Source organism: Pogona vitticeps, chromosome 5 (genome assembly GCF_051106095.1).
Source record: "Pogona vitticeps strain Pit_001003342236 chromosome 5, PviZW2.1, whole genome shotgun sequence".
Taxonomy (NCBI): Eukaryota; Metazoa; Chordata; class Lepidosauria; order Squamata; family Agamidae; genus Pogona; species Pogona vitticeps.
Window position 1 is genome coordinate 25,349,599 of NC_135787.1, and position 23,975 is coordinate 25,373,573.

The 23,975-nt window shown below is 39.7% G+C and overlaps 1 protein-coding gene across 3 annotated transcripts; it reads right to left on the reverse strand.

The window, feature by feature from the left end:
- Nucleotides 1-780: 780 nt before the first annotated feature.
- CFI (complement factor I) lies at nt 781-23,895 on the reverse strand. 3 transcript variants are annotated; one of them, XM_073001815.2, is made up of 16 exons: nt 23,546-23,895; nt 22,844-22,968; nt 19,825-20,073; nt 19,423-19,678; nt 18,920-19,070; nt 17,300-17,469; nt 16,180-16,290; nt 13,228-13,338; nt 11,477-11,503; nt 10,693-10,749; nt 9,542-9,577; nt 7,827-7,930; nt 6,754-6,860; nt 5,928-6,205; nt 3,090-3,191; nt 781-1,387 (listed from the first exon to the last, which is right to left on the reverse strand). In XM_073001815.2, the coding sequence occupies exons 3-16, from the start codon at nt 19,885-19,887 to the stop codon at nt 1,170-1,172; spliced, it is 1,791 nt and encodes a 596-aa protein (XP_072857916.2). In that variant the 5' UTR covers nt 19,888-20,073; nt 22,844-22,968; nt 23,546-23,895; the 3' UTR covers nt 781-1,169. The 3 variants fall into 3 exon arrangements, with proteins under 3 accessions (XP_072857916.2, XP_072857917.2, XP_078232700.1); XM_073001816.2 differs by lacking the exon at nt 22,844-22,968 and having other exon boundaries at nt 23,546-23,697; XM_078376574.1 differs by lacking the exons at nt 22,844-22,968; nt 23,546-23,895 and having other exon boundaries at nt 19,825-20,181.
- Nucleotides 23,896-23,975: the final 80 nt, after the last annotated feature.

The window sequence follows — 23,975 nt, forward strand, 5'->3', positions numbered from 1 at the left end:
TTTTTAAAATTCTGCCTGGTCACAGGTAATGGTTATTGCTGAATTCCATAAAAAAAGTGCTACTGGGGATCTGCAAATGGAAGAAATCACTATCCTTGGCACTATTACAGTGGTGCCTTGCTTAACGAGTGCACCATTTAACGACGAATCTGCATAGCGACATCGCAATTGCGATCGTAAAAGCGATCGCATTGCGATGTTTAGATAGGGAAAAACTCACATTGCAGAGATCGGTAAGCGTTTTGCTTACCGATCTTCGCATTGCGATGTTTTTTTAACAGCTGTTCGGCGATTCCAAAATGGCCGCTGGACGCCCAAAATGACCGCACGCAGCGTTTTCACGCCCTGCCCTCGCTTACCAAGGGTGCGAAAATGGCGGCGCTATGGGGAAACTTCGCAGGACGGTGAGTTTAGGAGCCATAGGAATGCATTAAACTAAGTTTAATGCGTTTCTATGGCGTTTTCCATTCTGTATAGCGATGTTTCCCCATAGCGACGGTTAATCCGGAACGGATAACCTCACTATGCGGGGCATCACTGTACATAAACAGCACAATTTGTTTTTGCTCAGTCCACAGAAGAAAATAACCATGTAGTTTAATATCTTTTGACTTCCTTGATGTAGAATGTTGTGTCTTCTAGAGAACACTGAAATGTAGGATTGTAGGATTCTAACCTAAGATGCCTGACATATTTTCTGTTGATAATTATTATATAATCTTGTCAACATTGCAGCATGCATAGCAAATCTCAATACAAACCCCACTTAAAGAAAATAAATTGCTTGGCATATGCATCACTTTTATTTGAATATACAGTCCGTGTACAACAAATATGCTATAATCATTTATGAAACTCCATGGCAAGTTTAAATTTAAATGCAAGATCTCCCAAGACATAAGTGCTAATCTCCCGAGACAGGACGAAGAAATGGCTAAGTGATTTTGGGCCCCATGAGAATAAATCTCAAATATTAACTGAAAACACTTACGTGAGAAGAAGTCTAACTAAACTCACAAAACCTACTTCTGAGGATTTTGCTGTCCATCTCCTTCACTGAAGCAGGTGGGCCTTTGAAAACCTTAACCTTGGCTAGATTAACCCTCCAGTGGTCTAATCAATCATAGTCTATTGTAAGGCAGAAAGGAAAAATAGTTTGCATTCTACTATTACTGGTTATGTTGAGCAATAAGAGACATTCCAGTATAGCGGCCAATCCAATCAAAATAATTAGCCACCTTTGTATAGACCCCTGGGAACCCCTTTACACCACAATTTTCACCCCAGCTTACAATACCCCAAACATATCCCACATTGTTGGAATCAAAACAAACCATGGGACCACCTGAGTCACCTTTACAAGAATCTACAGAACCATCATGTGTACCTGGGAAGACAAAAAGGAAGAGAATATTAAAACTAAATATTAATCCCAACTCTCTGATGGAGGTTTGCCACATTGCTACTTTGCCTCTCTTCCCCACTTGAACACAAAACTTGAATTTTACAAGAAGGTGATGTACGGAGGGGTGACAAGGTGGATGGAAATTATTTGGTAGTTATTTGAAGAGTTTTGAGGCAAATGTTTTTAGTGGTCTAAAAAGGTATCACCTGCTCTTGCATTTGTATTGTCAAATGTACGTCTGCTTGGTACTGAAGACATTTTCCTTGCTTTAATTCTCAAACTCCTGGAACATTCCAGACAAAAGTAAAGACAATATATAAAATATGCAAGAGAAGGTGATGCCTTTAAGTGGACCACTGAAAAATAAAATAGCAAGTTTTCCTGGATGAAATCCACTTCTTTAGGCTCTAAGCACACATCCTTCTTGCAGAAAAATTGGCCAGAAACTGATGTTGCATGTCTGGGAGAGATGATGAAAACATGTCATAGAAAACCCAACATGGCTGTAAACTGAAGGGGGCAACAACTTCACAGAGTCAGGAGGTAAGGTCATACTGGTGGCAGCAAATTTCAGTAATTAAAGGCTCCCCCCCCCCCCCCGTTGCACTATATCCGTAGCTTTCCAAAGATGAAAAAGATTACACAGAAGCATCAGGAGATTTAGCACAGCAGTTGGAAAGGCTTAATTTCTGAAATATTGCTACTGATGATGACATCATCAGCCTTATGCAGAGTAATTTATGTCAACAGGATTTCAACCAATATAAGCAATATATTTGGACCTAAGGCCAAAATGGGCAAGACCACCACATCATCCTTCCAAAGGGGCAAAGCTGCTGTGTTTTCACAATCAGCTAACAAATAGAGTTCACGGTTTCCTTCCATTGATGCATCATCAGCTAGTGCAGTGGTTCCCAACCTTTCTCAAGTTGTGACTCCCTTTTATAACTAAGTAACCTGCGAGTAACCACCACCATGTTTGCATTAAAATTGTTTTTTATGGGGTAAAGTCATCCTTTCTCAAAACATAGACACTTCTTTCTAACTCAAGGGCCTGTTTCTCATACACACAAACATGTTAGTTTTAATATCCTGCTCTGAAAAGTCAAGGAAAAAAATTATTCAACAAGGGCTACAACAGATATAGGGTGACCCACGACCACCCCTAGAAAACACGTTGTGACACACAGACACCTTTCTCAGGTACAGAAACATTGATCTAGTGGAAAGAACAGAGGATAGTCACACTGGCTTTACTGCTGAGGTTAGCTCTGCTCCCGATTGCAAAACTCACCAATGCATCTGTTCAGGCCCCGGAAAGGAGCCTTTGTGGAAGAGACACTGGGGATTCAGACCAAAGAAGTGCCACTGTGCATGATGTAGTCAACCAGCCATTTTCTTTGTAGACCTAACTAGTGCCCAATTATTGTGATGACGATAATAGCTTGCAGTGGACACAACCAGGGATTTTCCTCCCAAAAGATTGAGGCATAATTGCTACAGATGATAAATTGGTGGTTGTTCCAGGCTGCTAAATTAATGTTCTTACCAAGATAGAAAGTGCCAATGAATTGGAGGGGGCGGGGAGAGATGTTCAAGAAGATGATGGCCTATCATTGCGCATATGCAATACTAGATTAATTTTCATCAAGGTAGGTGTCAAATGGATGGTGTTCATGCTTACCTGCACATTCCATTCCTTCAAAATACCGGTTCTTGTAGATTTCAGAACAATTTTCCATTAAATAAATGTAGCCCCACTTCAGGGCATATTGCCTTGTAAAATCTGAAGGGAAAAATGGCCAAAATCCCCCAGAAAAGTTAGTAGATTCCATATCTAATAATTTTGCAGTCATAATTTGCAACACTTGAAGGCCACCCACAGGGTTCCACAAATCCCTAAATATTAACCCTTGCTGTGTCAAAACATCGCTGTACGGATCAAAAAAAGTTCCAATAGCAGCTTTACTCACCGTACAGTGATGTTTCTCTGATGGCCGGCAGCCATTTTCGTGCCCTCCCCTCGCTTAACGAGGGCGCGAAAACGCACACGGCCATTTTGGGGCTTCCAGCGCCCATTTTGAAGCCGCCGAACAGCTGATCGGCGGGTCGCAAAGCGAAGGTCGGTAAGTGAACCGCTTACCGACCTTTGCTCTGCGATTTTGAGCCATAGGGGCCATTGGTGTGCGATCGCATTTGCGATCGCTAGAACAGCCCCGTTGCGCGGATTCGTCATTCTACGGTGCACTCGTCGTGCGAGGCACCACTGTATTTGGTGTGCAGTCCCACATCCCTCACATGCTGTCGTTCGACTTGGTTATTTTTTTAAAATTAATGTTCAAATGGGAATGCTGGTGTGTTGGTATGCTTCTGTCAAATACAGAGCATCAGTCCCTCTACTGTCTTTTGACCACCATTGCAGTGTGCTGTGTATTCTCTTCCAAAGAGGGTAACGAAGCACGGAAATAGGAAGAAATGGCACAGATCAGTAGAGGGTCAGCAAGGGCATTTTGCCAACACAGCGATATACCCACAGATTTTTTTTTAAGGGAAGGGGGGAAAAGAAAAGCAGAAATAAAGGAAGGGGATATCTCCCCCTCGAGGAGTGTAGACAAATGTTCCGCCTTGAATTCATCCCCCAAAAGTGGAACTGTTAAAAAACATATGAACCACTAACACAGGATATATGTCACATGACCACAGTGTGTGACTATACACCAAGCAGAAGACATGAGAAAACATTTCTCTTGTGTGACCGCAGTCTCAATATACCCAGGACACCACTGATCCTGTATTTTTATCTAAACCAAAAAGAACAGGATCTTTAATTCTGGCTAAAGTGTCCCCTTCTTCCATCACTACCCCTATACTCAAATATATAAATGTGGTGCTAAGGCACAAAGGAGCAGGGTATGAGAAGCACTAACCCTGAGAAGGAGAATGTGATTGGATATTAGGTGGTGGGAAACAAAACAACCCACTGCCCAAGCTTCAAAAACATAGTGTTTTGGATTACATATCCCAGAATTTGGGGGATTCTGGGAGCTATGGTTCAGAAAAGTAATTTCTCTTAGTAAAGGAAGAATATCACCTGCATCAAGGGCTGGCTCACACAGTGCCTCATGCTACTGAAGGAAAAACTCCCATATTTATTTAGTACTAATTAACAAATGAGTGGGTGTCTGAACTACATGGACAAATAATATGGGAAATACTCTGGGATTGGGACAATCAGATTTGTATTATTTATTATTAACTACATGGCATACAAGTCAAAGCAAATCAGGCCAGATTCCCCCCCCCCCCTTACACACACCCTAATCCATACTTTTTTCCTCTGCTGATGGGGCTTCTATCTTTTTGTTGCAATGTTTTCAGGTCATGTGATCACTTGAACTGATATAGAAAAGCATGTATGGAGAAGAAGGAAATTGTCAACCAGTCCTCTAACAGTGGTTGTGTGCAGGGAGGTCAAATTAAATGGCTCCCAAGGAAGGAAGGGGTTGGGGTTCCATTCTTAGCTCCATCTCTCACATGACAAGGAAAACCTTTGCTCAAATTCTCCAGCTGCTTCGGTTAAGTCCCCTCACTCTTGAGTGTCAGTCCCCCTCAAATGTCTTTGCTAATAATGACATTTCCTTTTGTTTAAAGGCTTGGTATCAGAGTGGTTGTGTTAGAACAACTAGGAAAAGACAGAAAGGAAGAAATTGCTAATTTTCAGCGTGTTTAAACTAGCTCTGCTGTAGCCATGCTTCCTGTAAATCTGGATGGCTACAGCAGAAGCTGCCCAAACAAGTTGCCGACAAGATGTGATTGCCAATTTCTTCCCCTTTGTCTGCTGACTCCTAAAATCAATTCATCCAGGGAGACCTGGGCTGATTCTTCTCACTGTGTGGTCCCATCCTTGCTTACTTTTAAAAACCAGGAAAAAATTACTGACACTATAATAAGAGCCAACTACTTTTATAGTAATTACGGTGGTAACAACTACCACACAACTACAGTCAGAAAGATGACAAGTCATTTTTTTATGAGTAACATTCTCATCTTGCAGTTCCTGTATTTTGGAGTGGCGTGCCTCCTTTTGGGTAAACCACAGCAGCAATCAAGACCACATAGCCAAGATACTGTGTGATCCAGCGTGCAGTTAGCAAGTGTCAGAAATGGCACATACATTGTAATGGATGGGGTGCATGTGATGTTCCTGGGTGACTTGGAAAAATATGTTTTCTCCTTCATTCTTCCTAGATAAGATGACTAGACTGACTGCTGAATCTTAGTTTAACACTGACAACGTGTTAGCATCCTGCCCACTTGATAGCAACAGGACAATCTAGTGGGTGCGAGACAGATTGTGTGGTCTTCACAATGGTGTCCTTTAAGAGAGGGAAAATCCAGGGGAGCCATAGCTGCCCCTTCATCTGCTGTTTCAGGCGGTTTCCTCATTTGACCTAACAGACAGTCATGGCTCTGCTGAAAATACAATGCTAATGGAAACAATTAGCTAGACAATTGTAATTACCTGCATCATATCCCCAGCCAGACACTTTGCACTGCTCACCACCTTTGAACATATATTTGGACCAGGGAACACATACTGGCACAGTATCAATTGGATAACATTTCCCCATGTCATTGGGTTTCATCTCCAGCAAAGCAATGTCATTTTCATATGTTTTTGAATTGTAATTCTCATGAACTATTACTTTCTTTAAATTGTATGCGACGATGGTTCCTTTAGTCACATTTATTGAGTTTAGCATTCCAGTAAATACTTTATAAACGTGCGCGCGGCTTGCCCTGAAAAAAGGAGAAGAGTATTTTGAAGAGCAGAACAGGGCAAAAATGTAAATCTTAGCTGCTGACAAATTTCCAGTAGAATTTTAGAAAGCAGTGCTCTGTCCAGGTTTTTTTAAATATCTTAGACAAGAAGAGCCTGAACTAAAATTACCTGTAAGATATTATGAGAATCACAAGAATCTTTGAGGCTAGGCAGTATCTGCAGATAAATCTGAATGCGCAGAAGCTTAAAACAAGGTATTTCCCCCAGTATATGTCTGATGTTTGTTATGTGCGAATACATAAAATCAGCTGACATTAAAACAAAAGTTAATCGAATGTCTGTAAACATGTGAGTGCCTTTGCTGCATTTTGAATGATACATTTCAAAACTGTATTTAATAATACTTTTGTTTTTATTGGTTTGAATTTACAATTTAAGTAATATGAATTGTTTTGAATAATAATAAGGATAATGAGTTATACCTACATGATTATTATTGTTAGAACAATGCAAGTTGTTACCTTATTGATATTATTAACTTTTCTAAAACTCCTAAATCACTTACCTAACACAATGTGCAGCAGTCAAAACCCAGCAGCCCCCAATATAAACGCCACCACAGCTTATTCTTTCCCTTTCACCTTTAATTGCAACTTGCCATGGAAATTCATGCTGTTAAAAAAAGAGAGGGCATAAATCATTTGATCCCTGTTTCTATGCAATGATGTTACACATTGTATACCTTTCGAAATGTCATTATATTTTACTTGCTCATTTACAATACTGGTAGTAACAGCAGCAGCAGCAGCAGCTGTAAAGTAACTTATCATTCACCTACTAAACCAGCTGACAACCAGGTTTCTAATTTTCCCCCAGTTCAATACAAGATGCAGATTATGACCCATAAAATGATACTAAAGAGGTATAAATAGTACCACCATCATGCCAGGTTGTAACAGTTAATTATGCCCGAGCTTCCCATTCTGGTTCCCTGACTTATGACTGGAAGAAATGGGAATTATGAACAGAGAAAGGACAATGTATATAATGTTGGAAACATTAACTTAAAACTTTACTCTTGTAGGATTGCCGCAACTAGAGCAAGTCCATTGAAACAATGGAAGCTATGGAGTAGTTAACTCACCAAATCCCCACTGATTCAATGGGCATATTCTAGTTGTGACATCCTACTGGATTTCACAGCTGGATTGTGGCGTGGAGGAGACTCTTGAGAGTCCCCTGGACTGCAAAGAGAACAAACCTATCCATTTTGAAGGAAATCAACCCTGAGTGTTCACTGGAAAGATAGATCCTGAAGCTGAGGCTCCAATACTTTGGTCATCATGAGAAGAGAAGACTCCCTAGAAAAGACCTTGATGTTGGGAAAGTGTGAAGCCAAGAGGAGAAGGGGACAACAGAGGACGAGATGGTTGGACAGTGTCATCGAAGTGACCAACATGAATTTGACCCAACTCGGGCAGGCAGTGGAAGACAGGAGGTCCTGGCGTGCTCTAGTCCATGGGGTCACGAAGAGTCAGACACGACTTGACGATTAAACAACAAATTGGATTTCAGCCAGCACTACAGTTCCTATATGACTACAGAATATATTGAAATGCATGCCTTGAGACTTGTTACCTTTTCTGCAGTATTTCCTCCCAAGATTCGTTTCCGACGAGTAACTGTGTGGTTTGCAATGCCACAGTATGGTTGGGGGTAAAGTGTTTTGATCCTTTTTCTTTCTGTAATAAAACAGGGCTTTATTTGCAACGTATGTAGTTGTTTTCTTTTCTTTAAAGAAATATATTGCTTTATAATTAGAGTTCTTTTGCTGTTTAGTTATGTCAGTTCCTCCCCAAATAGTGAGAAATTATGGAATTACTGGAAATTATGGAATTTCCTATGCACAGTGGTTTATGGCATCTGCGTCATATTAATTACTTACAATATAGAAGTGGACCATGTGGGGAATAAATATACTTACAAAACAGGCAGCACAATTGCTAATCCTGCTTCATATTCTCAGAGAGAGCTTTTCCCAGAGAGGCAGTCAAAGAACATAAATGGACTTCTGGGTTCTTCCACTTTCATGAGTCACATCCCTCAAACTAAATGTATAAAGGAACATTCTGTTGTCTTGCAGGGTCCCGCTGGTCAGCCCCAGATTTCTCATACTCAAAGCAATACTACAAATCTAGAAAAAGTAATTTTAAGAGGATAGATATAATGAAATGCTGAACTCAACTGTAACTGCACAATGTTATGGATAACCAGTTTTGAGTGGGCTCAAGAATGTTATCCTGCTATCATTGTTCAGTTACTGGGTGGTTTGAACATGTTATACTCGTTCCTCTTAAAATTAACCTCCCAAAATTGAAACAGGTTTGTTTGGTTTTATAGCTGAATTAGTATGAAAGAGGATTTAATAGCAGGCAGGATTAGTAGTTTCATTGTTCCAAGGTATTCGATCATATTTCTTTGTGCAGAATATTTCATTTTAAGCAACTGTTGCATAATTTTAATTTAGCAAAGGCACACATCTTCTTGGGAAACCAGCCTCAGGAGTTTCAAGAGGTTACGCAAAGGGGGCAATTGTTTTTAAAAACATTAAACAATTGTTGAACAACGTATTGTTGTAGAAGCTTGAACTTGTTATTCCTCTACAAGGCACAATTCACAGTCACAGTCACTGGTTTGTGCTCTATGTAGAGACTGGCATTAACATACTACAATCAACTAAATTATCAAAGATCGACATTTTCTAACGTAAAAGGACAGTTTAATTAGTGTTTAACTTAACTGCAGGTTTCAATGTTTCTCCAGAGATAAGTTAGTGAGTTATGGGAGAATGCAGGGAAAGAAAGATGTTGCCAGGTGACAGGATCACCAATGAACTATATAACAATAACCTTGTTTTAATTCTCACTCCAAGACCTGCATGATGAAGAGTTTTAAAGTAAGCTAAAGAAAAAAATAAGGGGTAAGGAATAAGATTGCAAGGCAGGATGGAAGGGAAAGTAAGAGTTTTTTGTTGGGTACGATGAAAAATGCATGCAACTCTTTCTTTTTTTCTAAAGCCCAAAATGGGGCAAAGGGGAGGACAAGGTGGATGAGATTTTTCACTTTCATGCTGATGACTCTCTTGGTGTAGTAATGTAATGTAATAAACATACATTAAATGGATTATTTAAAAAGCTTATGAAGAATTAATTTAACATATGACCAGTTTACATTAACTTTCCAGTTTCTGGCTCTCAACACGACAATCTCTTCAACTCTTACTTGCCTTTTTTTTCTAACCTAAAGAGGTAATAAAATGTGTAACCTTTCCTGCCATGGTATGGTTCAATTACCTTCATCCATAGACACCGCAACATGTCCTGCTTCTCCTGCAATAAAATAAAAATGCATAAACAATTTAAAATTATTGTAAGTGAAATGGTAAGTTAAAGTGTGCCCCCCCAATTCCATAGTTTATATGCTTGCCAACTTTTTAACTATTCTCTTTAACTGTTTCCTTTTTAACCCTTGGCTGGTCTTATATATATTAATTTGTAGGGACCTGCTTATGAAAGTTACAACATGGGCCCCAAAATGCTTCTGCTGGCTCACTGCAAAAATGCTACAAAATAGTCCTTACGGAAGCATTCCAAAATCCTCCATAAAGTGGAGGAGTGATTTCTCAAGTAGAGCACAGGATTAGAAAAGGGTGGATTAGTTTTCTCTCACAGGTCTCCCTGAATATGTCCCCCATATTGTATCTAGGCTTTGATAACCCCACATGGGCATCAATGAGGCTCATATCCTCATACAGTAGGGTCTCGACTTACGAACTTAATCCGTATTGGAAGGCAGTTCTCAGGTCGAAAAGTTCTTAAGTTGAATCTGCATTTCCCATAGGAATGCATTGAAAACCATTTAATCCGTATCTGCTCTTTTCGTCCATAGAAACTAATGGGAAGCTGCTATTCCACCTTCTGCCACTAGAGGGGGATATGTTTTTTCTTTTTTTCTTTTAACCTAAGATGACTTAGCTTTAAAAAAAGGGAAAAAAAAGAGTTCGTAACTCGAATCTAAGTTCGTAAGTCAAGTCCATATAGTCCTATGAGAGCAGTTCGTATGTCGAGCCGTTCGTAAGTCGAGACCCCACTGTATATCTTTCCTCAGTTCCCATCCTCCCCCGCATCTACGGATGATGCCAAAAGCCCTCAACAGCTTAGGTCCAGAACCTTGGAAGGATTGCATTTCAAATGACCATATCTACTCATCCGTACTTCACCAGTTTTTAAGATCTTCAAGGATCTGGCACTGTCTCTCAGTGCCACCACCCTCACAGACATGTTTTGAGAAGACCTGACAGACCGCCTTTTCAGTGGGAGTTCCCAAGCTATAGAACTCCGCTCCATGAGTGGATAATTTGGCTCCATCCTTCCTATGCCTCCAGAAGCAGAGAAAGATTTTTAGGACAGACTCCTATCTTCTCTCCTGCCCCGCATGAAGTTACCTGTTGCCTCAGTATGATTTTCAGCTGCCTCCGTAAATGAATGTTGATTTGGTACCACTATTAAAATAAGATTCATCGGTTAGTTCAGTCAACTTCTGTATTTGAATGAGAGACATGGTGACATAATATCCTTCGCTTCAGGCAGCAAAATGTCTTGTGGTGGCTTTCTACCTCGAGAGGGTGACTTTAATTGAGAGCACAGCATACTATAGATGAATTAAACTTACCCCGTACGTGTATGCTATCCTTCCAACAAAAACTGACCTGTCTGCCACCTCCAATTAATTTTTTGCAGTTGCATCTTGTTTGATCTTGAGGTGTTTCTGTTTATACTCATTCTGATTGCCCAGAATGAAGAAGGAAACAGATACATGCAGCATATGGACTAAATATACTAGCCTATGCTAGCACAACATGTGCTGTGGTAGCACTTGGGCATTTTCATAGTTAGTGCAAAGGCACTTCGTTGCAGTCCAATGACTTGAGAAACCAGTTGTACAACTAGATGTACAAACTTTTGTACAGTTGTCTTCCCAGCTGCTTGCACAACAGTGTAATTCAGCACAATTGTGATAAGTGTCAATTTTCACTTTACTAGAGTCCTATTCTTTTCAGGCCAGAGCACTCTTCCTGGACTACTATCTATCCAGTTGCCTCATACAGAAGAGGGCTCTTCTGAGAAAGAGCAGAGCCATACAAAATGTGGTACCTAGAGCCTTTGAAAATACAATAAGTTAGAACAAAATGATGATAATAATAATAATATGTAAGTACAAAATATTACCTGGTTCAGTTTTGAGTCTTTTCTCACCTATTTCAAACAAACACATTTTAGTAAAAAGTAAATGAGGCAGAAAATAAGCAAGTAGAAAACTGCAAATGAATGTTGGGGTAATAACTAAACTAGCTTCCTTTATATGAATTTGATTTCAGAAACGGCTTTCTGGCTGGTCGCCTTGTTAAAAAAAATAAAACCAGCCTATGAGCTAAAAGTAATTCATTTATTAATTCATTCATTAGAATTTTATCCCATCTCTCTAGTGACCAAGCACTACTCTGGGCAGCTAACATCAATTAAAAATTAAAATAAAATGACTCCTACACAAAACACAAATATTTACTTAATAAAAACCAAAGGAAAAAACTCCAGAGGCGACAGCAAATAAAACCCCAATTAAAAACGCACGGGTCTCTAAAAGGATCAAAGGGAGAGGATGTTATCAAAGGTCTCTTTGAAAAGTTCAGTTCTCACTAGTTTCCTGAAGGTCAGGAGGGAGGAAGGCTAGTGAGCATCAACAGGCAAAGTACTGTATTCCATAGTGTTGTGGCCACCACCGAGCAAGCCCAGTTCCTGGTGGTAGTTTTCCAGGTTTCTCTAAGGGTGACCACCCACAATTGCAAAGCCTGGATGGACCGGGTTGCCTGGGTAGATGATCGTAAGGAGCGACACTTCGACAGATAATGAGGTCCCAAACTGTGAAGGGCTTTATAAGTTAGCATTAGCACTTTGAATCTGGCACAGAAGCAAACAGACAGCCAATGCAAGCTAGCCAGAATCAGGGTGATGTAATCATATTTCTTTGCTCCCAATACCAACCTAGCTGCCATGTTTTGTATCTGTTGAAGCTTCTGTGTCACCTTCAAAGATAGCCCCATGTAGAGAGCATTGCAGTAATTGATCCTAGGGATTATTAATGTAGGGATCAGTGTGATTAGGGACTGCCTGCCCAGAAACGGCCACAATGGACTCCTGAAAGGTTTTCATGTGTTCAAGTGCAACCTATATGAGTGCCTTAAAAATGAATGCTCCTGTTTTTTTCCCAGATATTCTAAATATTGTTAACTATCATAGCCTTTTGGGAGGGACATCTAACCAGAACAAAAAAAGTAGCTACAAATTTCATTTCTGTAAATTAAACTGCACATCTTTTGCATTACAATTACGCATTTCCTCCCCAAATTACAATGTAGCCCTCCCTCCAGGTTTTGATGGTACTTGATCACTGATGGGAAACAACAGGGCATCAGGGTTGAAACAATGTACCCTTCAGTCCTGAAACCTTTTGATGTACTTTGTATCTCTACCCACTAGTCCAGACCTGGGCAATGCGCGGCCCTCCAGATGTTCCTGAACTGCAAATCCCAACATTCCTCACTGTGTGGGCTAGGTCCAAATCTCCTCACTATTGGGCTAGGAATTATGGGAGTTGCAGTTCAGCAACATCTGGTGGGCCATATTTTGCCCACCCTTGCGACTACTCTGATTATGGGAACTGAACTAGACTTCTCCCTTGAATTGTACTGGTCTGAGCAGCATGGTTTTTATTATACACAGATATTTCCCCCCAATAGATAGATAGATAGATAGATAGATAGATAGATAGATAGATAGATAGATAGATAGATAGATAGATAGATAGATAGATAGATAGATAGATAGATAGATAGATAGTCAACAAATACTGTGCTGGGCATCAAATTCAGAAAGTGACCATCGGAATCTAGCTATAGTTAATTTAAAAAATTTAAGCTTACACAATTTGGAACTTTCATCTTCTCCTGTAAGGCAGTCCCTTTCGTTGTTACAGAGGTACTGGTTTGGAATGCATACATCTGACTTACAGTGGAAACTCTTCCCTCTGCATACTACGAGAAAGAAATCATCCAGTGCGCAAATGTTCATGAACAGCACGAAATGACAGCAAGCACATTGAATCTGTTTGCTTTTCAGAGATATATTACAAGAAATGCTGGATTTTTATATTATTGTATAAGAAAAACCAACTTTTCAGTTTCTTTATATGCATGGTTAGATGGCTCTAAAGATGCAATGGAATCTCTTCCTTATTATTCCTATCAGACAAAAAAACTAAAGTGAAACAAAAAAGAAGAAACAAAAAACTTTGTGGCACGTTAAAGGCTAACTACGGTATATTATATTTGGCCCCAAGACCGGGTTGGAAAACAGACAATGAACAAAGTGGTTCATTATTAAAGGAGCAGGCTGTCAGGCTCTGGATAAACAACATACAAATGACGAACTGTGTGAATCTGTGTGGCACTTCACATTTGGTAATGACGTAAGAACCCTTAAGAGCCTTTGATTGATAGTCAGTCCTTTGTTCATTATCTGTATCCCCACCTGGTCATGTATAAATATGACAGTTATATAGTCTCACTTCTACATCTGAAGAAGTGGACTTGATCCAAGAAAGCTCAGATTGGAATACTGTACAGTAGTTAATCTTTAGATTCCCAAAATATTTTTGTCCTTTTTTTTGTATTTGTTTTGCTCTGTTTTTTGTCTGATATGTTTGCACAGACCAACATGGCTACAGCTTATTGTTCCTGTGGCATTCAGACTGAGAGAAATTATTCTGGGTTTTTCGGGCTCTTTGGCTGTGTTCTGAAGGTTGTTCTTCCTGATGTTTCGCCAGTCTCTGTGGCCGGCATCTTCAGAGGACAGCAACCTGTGCTCTGGCGCTGTCCTCTGAAGATGCCAGCCACAGAGACTGGCGAAACGTCAGAAAGAACAACCTTCAGAACACGGCCAAAGAGCCCGAAAAACCCACAACAACCATTAGATCCCGGCCGTGAAAGCCTTCGCGAATATATTGAGAGAAGTTACTTGAACCAGCACTGATTGTGTGATGTACTAGATAAAAGAACAAGGTACAGGAACCTGGCAGCATGCAAAGGTTCATCCATACAGTTTTCCTTATTAATACTGATACTTCTAAAAGTCTATAATAAGCAATGTGGTAATTAACTTGATTTGATGGGACTGTGAGTATCTTCAGTCAAGAATCATGTTAATTCTAAGACAGGGTGCACTTTTAAGTTTACGTCCAGTCTGTATGAGTGGTCGTATAGACCAGATGGGGAGGATATAAATAAAATAAATAAATAAAATAAATCTCATGTAAAATGCTGTGATTAAATGACAATGCAGCATCAATTTCCCCCCTCAAAACTGGTGTATCTCAAGAAAGCATGTGTAGTTGAGTCTGTGAGAAATAACAATACAATTGGTCAGGCCCACAGGATTGGAAGATTTCATACACAGTGTGTGTGTTCTCTGTCGTTACGATGGAACTGACTTATAGTGATCCTAATAGGTAAGTGAGATATTGAAGGAGTGGTTTTACCAGTTCCACTGATTTTCTCATGAATAAATTTTCAGCATTGTAGCTGTGTTAGTCTTCAAAAGCATTTAAACAAGAAACATAAAACAAAAGCAACAAAAAAGGACACTGTAGCACTTTAAGGACTAGCTGCTATATTTTATTGTTAATTTTTTGTAGAGCAGATGACTTCTGTACTGCTTGTTTAAATGGCTCACATATACTAAAAGCAAAGAAAAAAAATTAAAATGCCTTGCCTGATTGGGTATAATCAATACAGAGAAGGGACAGAGAAGTGATAAAACACAAAACAAAATGGTTCACCAAATACACTTAGGTGAGGAAAATTATACGCTATGACAAGCAGTCATTTCTGATTTAAGAAAGCACCTCTCTTTAAAAAATGATAAACCGTCATCTGATCTAACTCTGAAGCGGAAGTAGCTTTATACTCCAACCCCTCTCCTGTCAATTGTTTGTGCAGATATTTTTTTCAAATTGCTTTGAGCGTGTGGTAGTCAGCACACACTTTTGACAATATTAAATTGCCTGCACATTGTCACACTGAAACACACATGGCTCTTCATGCTTATGGAGCTACTTGATATTTTTCTAATGCTGATTATCTGTAAAACTGGTTTGACTAGAGAATATAGTCGGTTCAAAAGAGCAAACAAACCCAGATTCTTTCACAATACTTCTTCTGAATCTACAAACAATGGTTTTTGAGTCATTGGCCTGAGAGGGAACAACTACTACCCATTTATACTAATTTCCCTGTCTCACTGTAACTGCTGGTCAAGCAGATTTTGTAGAGGGGTTACAGTATATTTTGTAGAAATGTGTTTGACTAGAATCTCTAGTAGGACAGGAAAAATCGAAAGTACATTTTCTAAAAATTTTCAGAGACGTAACTATGTTAGTCTGTTTCAGTATATAAAACAAAGCAAAACAATGTGCCACTTTTGGTATGTTACAGTCTCCTTAATTACAATATTTAGGCTACAAGTTTATATACACAGTGTACATAAGGGGGTGGGGAAAAACGGTTTCATAAATAAATTAGCAGAAAAAGTAATAACATACTGTATTTATTCTGTAAATTTTAGTCCATAGCTGGAGACTGAGAGACTGGAGTATCTTAGCACACTGTAAATATTGATAATTGGATTCTCACAACAGTCTTGTATATAGTCAAAAACTATGTTTCTTTCTTTCTTTTTTACAAAACCCTGGTTTCAGTACAAGTAATTTTAGAGCAATTGTGCTTTTTGCTTTTGTTTGACAGCTCTGAAACATATTTAAATAGCATTCATTTGTATATAACTGATGAAATACGAAAAGAATTGTTACATGCACATACCTTTGCAACAGACTTCATCACTTAAATCACCACAGTCATTGATTCCATCACATGTCTTACGTGAAGGGATACATTTTTGGTTGACACAGCGGAATTCTCGGGGAGAACATTCTGTCAAGTTGGGTGAGAAATAACACTTTGGTAAAATATTCTGTTAGGGACATGGTGGCGCTGCGGGTTAAACCATAGAAGCCTCTCTGCTGCAAGGTTGGAGGACCAGCAGTCGTAATCTCGATTCCATGCAATAGAGTGAGCTCCCGTCGCTTGTCCCAGCTCCTGCCAACCTAGGCGTTCGAAAGCATGTAAAAATGCAAGTAGAAAAATAGGTACTACCACGGTGGGAAGGTAATGGCATTCCATGTCTAGTCGTGCTGGCCACGTGATGGTTTTGATGGTTAGTGCTATGAGCTCTCTGTCTGAGAACACCCTACATCAAGACAATTATATTCTAATTCTAGAATCTCAAATGAATTACACCAAAAGCAACAATGTCCAACAGGCATGGGACCTAGTTGTTCTGAACAACTGTCTGACTCTGTCATTTGGCTTCAAAGCAAACCAACAACACTCCTTTTCGATCACTAATGAAACCAAAATAGCTAATAAATTAATTGCACAAATTTACTGAAAAGCTGAGATTAACCTACCAACATTTAAGGGCACAAATAAGATATTTTAAAACAATGTATAACCATGGGCTGATCTTCCATGCAATAGCTGTCCCCACAAACAAATAATAACATTTAAAAAAGAAAAGCAGGTCATCTAACTATCTCATACAGTGAGTGAACTGAAGTGAAGACTACTGTGAAGGAAGAAGCTATTCAGCAGAGTATCAACATTTGCGAAATCAAGATGAAATCTTCAGGGAAAACTTGTAGAAGTGAAATCCCACCCTCCCCAAAACCATGCAGTGAGGACTGACCATTGTTCAACAGACATGGAATGTTGAGTGCCTTGCTGAGGAAGAGGACAGAAGACTGGGAGGAAGGAGAATATCCTGGATGATGATATATATGGTAGACTAGAAAAGCTAAAAGAAGTTGCAAGTAAAACTTATTTTGAAGTCAGAAGTGGCTAAATGTACCGGTGCTTTCCCCATAGAACCTGTTTTACCAACCTTTGTGCTGTGTGTGGCACATCACCTTCGCCACCTTTTGATTATTTTGATTCAGTTGACTTGTTGTACATTCAGCTAGGCTAGTTTCTATCCCTCTGCATGTTGCTTGAAGGCATTGTAACGGATGTGTGAGGTTATCTGCATCATCCGACTGTATTAAATCAGCACCTCTGTGTAAATGAAACAAAAAGCCCATGATACAGATGTCCATTATCCAAAGAAGTACATGCATTATTTATATCCAACTATAACTTTTCCAATAGGCTAGGAGAACAGCACAGAACCACTTTACAAACTGGGTCTCTGAAAACATTCAACTTGTATGCTAGATCTGTTGCCCAGACAGCTATAGATAAGAAAAGAAATCAAACGACTGGGTTTCTTGTGAGATAGTTGAGATACATAGTCACTGAGGGACTCTGGGAGCTGATTCAAAACTGTATTCTTTCAAAGCTTTGGATTTAACTCTAGAGTATCTGGATTTAGGACACTAGGTAGGTTTAGCTTGAAGAAGAGGAGACTGTTACAATAACAACCTCCAAATGTTTAAAATCTGTTATGTTGAAGATGGAGGAAACTTATTTTCTGCTCTTCCAGAGAGTGACATGAACAAATTAAAAGAAAGGAAATGTTGACTAAACATTAGAAGGACAGTCTTTCCACCAAGGCCTGCTCAATGATGGAACGCACTAGCTTAGAGTCGTCATCACTGGATGTTTTTAAAGATGTAAGATAGCCATCTGTTAGGGATGCTTTACGAGTGGATTTCATGCATCAGCAGGGAGTTGGACTTGATTAAATTTGGCCTCCTTTCTAGCTCTACAATTCTATAATTTTATGACAAGGTGTCTTAGAAACAGTCAGGGGCTCAGATCCAAGCCTATTGCAAGGTAGCAGGTGAAGGGAAGACTTCCAGCTGAAACCTCTGAAGCAAGCCTGAGACTTCCAGAGTGGTCAAAACTCTGAGTCTGAAGTCTGTGATGTCCTTGATGACGATGAATTATAAGATGAAGCTCAGGCTGATTGCTCTAATGGCTTTTGGTTCTGTTCTGCTTTGCAGTCCAGTATAACTCCTGGAATTGGTTTCTGTGGGCATTAAATGGTTTTACGAGCTTCAGCTCTTACATAATCTATGCCGAAGTCATTCTTTTCCCCCCATGTACCTTGATAATTAGCAGGATGGATAATCACACTTATTTTTTCAGTAAAATGAAAAAGCACCCCAGTATCATTTGATTAGTAGCTCTACAAGATGCCCTCTGTTTGAAAATATTCATGTTCACGTGCTCCCTCTCCCCAGGAGAGATCTTTCCAAGCCCTGCAGCCTCAACCCTTTAACTGGAAGTCTCATGGACTAAATCTATTATACATGCAATGCATGCACTCCACCACTCCTGGCTATGTAACACAATCTTCCCCAACCTAGCACCAGACATACTGGGCCAAAACTGGAGATGATGGAAGCTGTGGTGCAGCATATCTGGTGGTGACTGATTTGGGGAAGACTGTTCTATCACATTGTAAAATAAACTCAGGGGAGGCTGCGATTTTCTTACTAGTGGAATCATCCTTTAAATACCACATTTATCAGAATTCCACCTCACATAAAAAATCTCTTACTCTGGAAAACCAAGTTCTCTACAGACCACATTTGCTTCATGTATAGTCCATCCTTCTCCACATATATATTTCTTCTGGGGCTGATTCAACTTCACTTGAACAATTCCCTCAGAGCTTGCATTTTCAGGGTCCAAGACAACTTGAAAAGTTTCTAGAAAACAAAATACCTGCTAAGATTTATGTCTGTTCAATCTACAAGGACATATGAGCGTTTTATTTCCAGTAATACATTTGCTCCCCTGGCTTTAAACTGGGGCCTCTTCAGACTAGGACTACACGGGGTAAATAAAGCCCCCATTCCCCCGAGTCTTGTTCTTCCCAAAGAACCATTCATGAAAGAAAAATAACAGCCTAAGGATGAGCAATATAACAAATGCCACATTCTCGTTGGCATTCAATTTAAAAGAATGACTTTAAAGTGCTAGTAAGCCTCTATTCACCACCCTTAAAATTTACTCTTTATTGCTGACACAGAGGTTGGAAAGGAAACATCAAAGACTTACCTTTAAGGCTGCAACTTCCTCTGTGCACAAAACTGTTTGAGTTACGTTGGCATTCATAACTTTTTAGTTGGCAGTAAGTCCGGAAAGTCATCCCACCATTAGAGCAAACCAAACTACCATTTTTGGGGCATTGGTAGGGTAGCTTACAGAGACAGGAGCCACGAACACACCTCTGCCATCCCTGGCAGAAAACTTTGTCGCAAGAATTCTGAGTGTAGCCTTTGCTTACACATTCTTCTATAAGGTATGCATGTTGCTGTAGGAAAAGAAATCCAGTCAGGTAACATCATCTTTTCTGCTCTTCATGATCATTGTATTAAAAATTTTACAGATTTGAAAATGCTATATATAAAAATGGGTCTGCTTACAATACCAATGGTTTCATTTAAAATAAAATCTTACCTTTTGCCCGAAAGCACAAAGTGAAAGGCAAAAAATAAACACCAGCGCTGGTAATGGTTTCATGGTGAAGAGTTATCTGTGTATTTAGAAGATTTTCTTTCCCTAGCCTTCTTCCGAGCCTCAGATTTAGTGTTTAATTGTTAACCACTGGCAAATATTTGAAATGACAATTTTGAAATCGAAGGTAAGAAACCTCATGAATGATTCTAAACTCCTCCAGGAGAGCCTCCTATCTTCAGTTCTCTGTAACTGCAAGAATAAGAAGAAAGCAAGCAGAAGGCTGGAAAATATCAGTAGAACTGCCTGACTGTTCTCATATTTTATGCTGTAGATAGTTACTTCTCAGTATCTACTTTTTTTTAGAGGAGTTGTAAACACAAATGACGTTTGGCTGCAGTTTGCATAACTATCTGACAGGGGGATAAATTTCAAGCTTATGTTTGTCCAGTTTCTTGGTTCCTCAGCAAGTGAGTAAAAAAAGAAATGTTTGCTGAGTGGTGGGAGTGCCAATTTCCGGGATCAGCAGATCAACACAGAAAAAAACCCCATATGCTACTAAAGCAACAAATAATAGAATTGATCCTTTAGTTTAACAATTAAAATGGTCTTCTAGATGTACTCAGAAGTGATTTACTAGTCCCTTATTGTTGAGGTGCTCTGGAACCATATAGCTTGCCCAAGGCCACATAGACTAGCTCTTCTCCTGGGAAGAATACTGAGGAATCAAACTCCCACCCCCTGCCTCTACATTCAGGTGCTCCAATTCAGTGAGCATGCTTAAAATCCAAAGCCCTTCATAGACTCAATGGATTTGTTTGGAAGTAAGAGGCAAAATCCAATCTTAGTCCCAGCTGGAGTTGACCCACTGAAATAAATGAGATTTACATTAATGCTGATTCAGAGACCCCATTCATTTTCAGGAGACCTAAATTTAAATTCCAACTGATGGCAAAGTAGCAATGGAAAGCCACCCCTTGAACATTTCACATATTTCAAAAACCCTATTAGATTTGATGGCATTCAACTCCAGTTAGAACTAAAATTAGATTTAGCTCTATAACTGAAGGCCACTTGGATCTCATTCCCTGACATTTCAGGGCCAAACCCGAAAAAAAAGTGGTATGCCATTGTAATATTATAGGGGGAAATTCTTCAGCAACAATTGCGTGATGGTGAATGTGTGAAAACAATGTGTAGATAAAATGAGGAATTTTAAACAAAGTAGTATTGCCAATGCTTTGCCTCCCATAGTCTGCTGGAGAGATTCAGTCTGAGGTACAAGACACAGTGATAAGCCAGAGCATTATTAACATGAAGAAACACTGTTTTCGAAAAAGAAGGTGGGACAAGAATAAATTTGGATCCACTAGCAGATATCTAGGTCAGTGGTCCCCAGCCTTGGGTCTCCAGATGTTCTTGGACTACAACTCCCAGAAACCTTCACCACCACCTCTGCTGGCCAGGATTTCTGGGAGTTGAAGTCCAAGAACATCTGGAGGCCCAAGGTTGGGGACCACTGCTCTAGGTGATCTTCAATATATCAATATGAACCCCAAAGCCTGATTAGGGTTTCTTGCTCAGCAGCTGCCCATTTCTTCAGATTCCAGGGCCACAGACCTGCAGAATGAAACCCAAAACACAAGTTTCCAGGCCAAAGCCTGAAACCTGGCAAATCTACCTATAGTTGCAAAGCCCAGTGGGACTTGGTATTGATAAGAAATGTCCAGAAACAGGCTTAACATTCTCCTTCTGAATTGAATCATATATCTTCAGCAAACAAGAGAATATATTCTTTTAGTCTTTCCTAGCAGTACTACATAATAAGTCAACATGTCATAAAATCATTTTAACAACAAGAAGAGAAATAAACAAGTATGGTAGTTGTGTATTTTCTTTTCTAGAAATATTTCCACATATATATATCCAATTTTCTTTGAATTTTACACCTATAATTGTTTCAAGACAAGGCTTGCGTTGAAATGAAGAACGGTGACCAAAGTTCAATTAGCTTTGGGGGTTATTCTTGAGAATTTACAGGGCAAAGCCAAAAAAAGCCATATCATCCATTGCTTAACTTAGGCAAAATATAAAAGAAACAAGTTATAAATAGTAATGGAGCTAATGTACTGCTTACTTCCTTGTTTCCCAATTCTGATAAGGAGAATTACTGAGAAACCAGTAGTTGTGTTTAAAATCCGTGCACACACACACCCTCTCCCTCAATAAATAATGACACAAAGCTCACAGTCATTACTGGTTTGAGAAGTTCCAGCTGGGCAACTGAATTCCCAGCAGAAACAAGCCTGTTGCTGAAAGGACAGCAAAGAGTCACATGGTAATTTAAAGTCTAATATGTTTACTGGGCACGTGTTTCTGTGGAGTGCAGATCCACTGAAGAAGCAAAGCCTACAGCAGCATCCTTTGGACCTTTATGAGGTTGGCACAGACAGAAATAATTTTATCTACAAAGGACCAAACAAATTGTTCACAATGGGCTACCAAGTAGTTTACACTATTTTCTCTAGTAAGTCAGAGAAAATTAGCTTCTGATCACTTAAAAAAATAATTTAAAAAATCTCCATTGGGTGCCTTGATGCAGATATTGTAGTGGTAAAGAATGCATTTGTCACTGATGCCACAATCATTACCCTCACCCTTACACCACTGCCACAAAGTAGTGGTAATAAGATCTAACCCATGTTCAGAGAGATTTGCTTTACTTTTTCTTCCAGACCAGGGATCTTGTTTGGGGCTATAAACAGGAGGGTATGCTCATCAATAAGGGATTTCTATGACATGTCATATTTTTTCCTGCAACCTATATACAGTACATATATAGTAGCCAGGTGAGGGACTGATGAAGTGGACAAGGGGTGTAGTCAATGCCTCCTGATCAAGACAGAGCTCAAGCATGTCTGAAAGAGGCAGTAGGAAGACTATCACTAAAAACATAGTACCCATCATACTAGGACAACTATCACCCAGTCTTCAATATTCCATTCTTTGATAAGGCACTTACCTGAGATATCTCACATAATATATAAAATACATCCAAGGATCCTGTTAATTTTTTTTCAGTTGTACAGACTGAAAAGTATCCATCAACTGCAGCATTCAGGTCAGAGGAGATCTGAGTGATTTTGCCTGCAAAGTGTCATGCAAAGAGTCTGCAATAGGGTCTTACTGTTTTTGTTATACAGCTTCAAGCAAACAATTGTATGGGGGAAAATTACTTGAATACAGAATAAAGAGCAGACGACAGGTTCTTTTTAATGGGATGACATCTTGACAGATTCTTTGACATCTGATTTCGCTTACCCAGATGCAAAAAAAAGAGGAAAAAAAATAAGAGGGACAAAATGAAAAAAAAAGCACCATACACAGATACTCCCTCCACATCTACACCAAAGGCTGCTTCCCTAACACCTCTACTCCCTCTCCCGGCTGCATCCTGGCTCGCCATTCTCTTATATCCCTCTTCTAACTTCTGGAAGAAGAAAACCCAGCTGTAAAAAATATATATTCTTACAAATGGATTTCTTCCTCCTTCAAACGGCTCTTCTCTCCAACAGAGAAAGCATGCCCTCGACACATCCGCTTTCAAAAATGTAATAGTTACAAAGAATATTGTGCCATTGGCAAGTTCTTAGGTCCACTAAACTCATCAGTTCTTAAAGCTACCACGACAGTTCGTCTTTAAGGCACCAGGCGAGAGTCTTACCTGCGTTTGCTAAGTTAGTACTGCAGACTCACACAACTAGCCCTTTGATCAGGACAAAAAAGATCATTTAATGCAATGACAAACATGTTTCACAAAAGCGCTCTCTTTGTGGTTGCGAAAGCTACGTAGCAACGCTTAAAAACAAATCTTTCCGTTTCTGTCCATGTGCGGTCTGCTCTGTAGCCACCGTTTCATTGAGGTTATGCCGAGTGGAAAGCCCCACCCGGGTCCCAGGAACACGGAACTGGGCTTCTTGCACAAGCCTTGCCATTGCACGACTCGTGATTTGGGGAAGGAAAGCGGACCCTCCGCTTAAGCAATGCCCAGGCTTGTGAAAACTGCACGATGTCGCAGGATTGGGCTAGCAGAATTTTTAATCTAGCAGCAGCTCAATGGGACGGTTCAAAATGAGAGAATAACCTTAAAGACG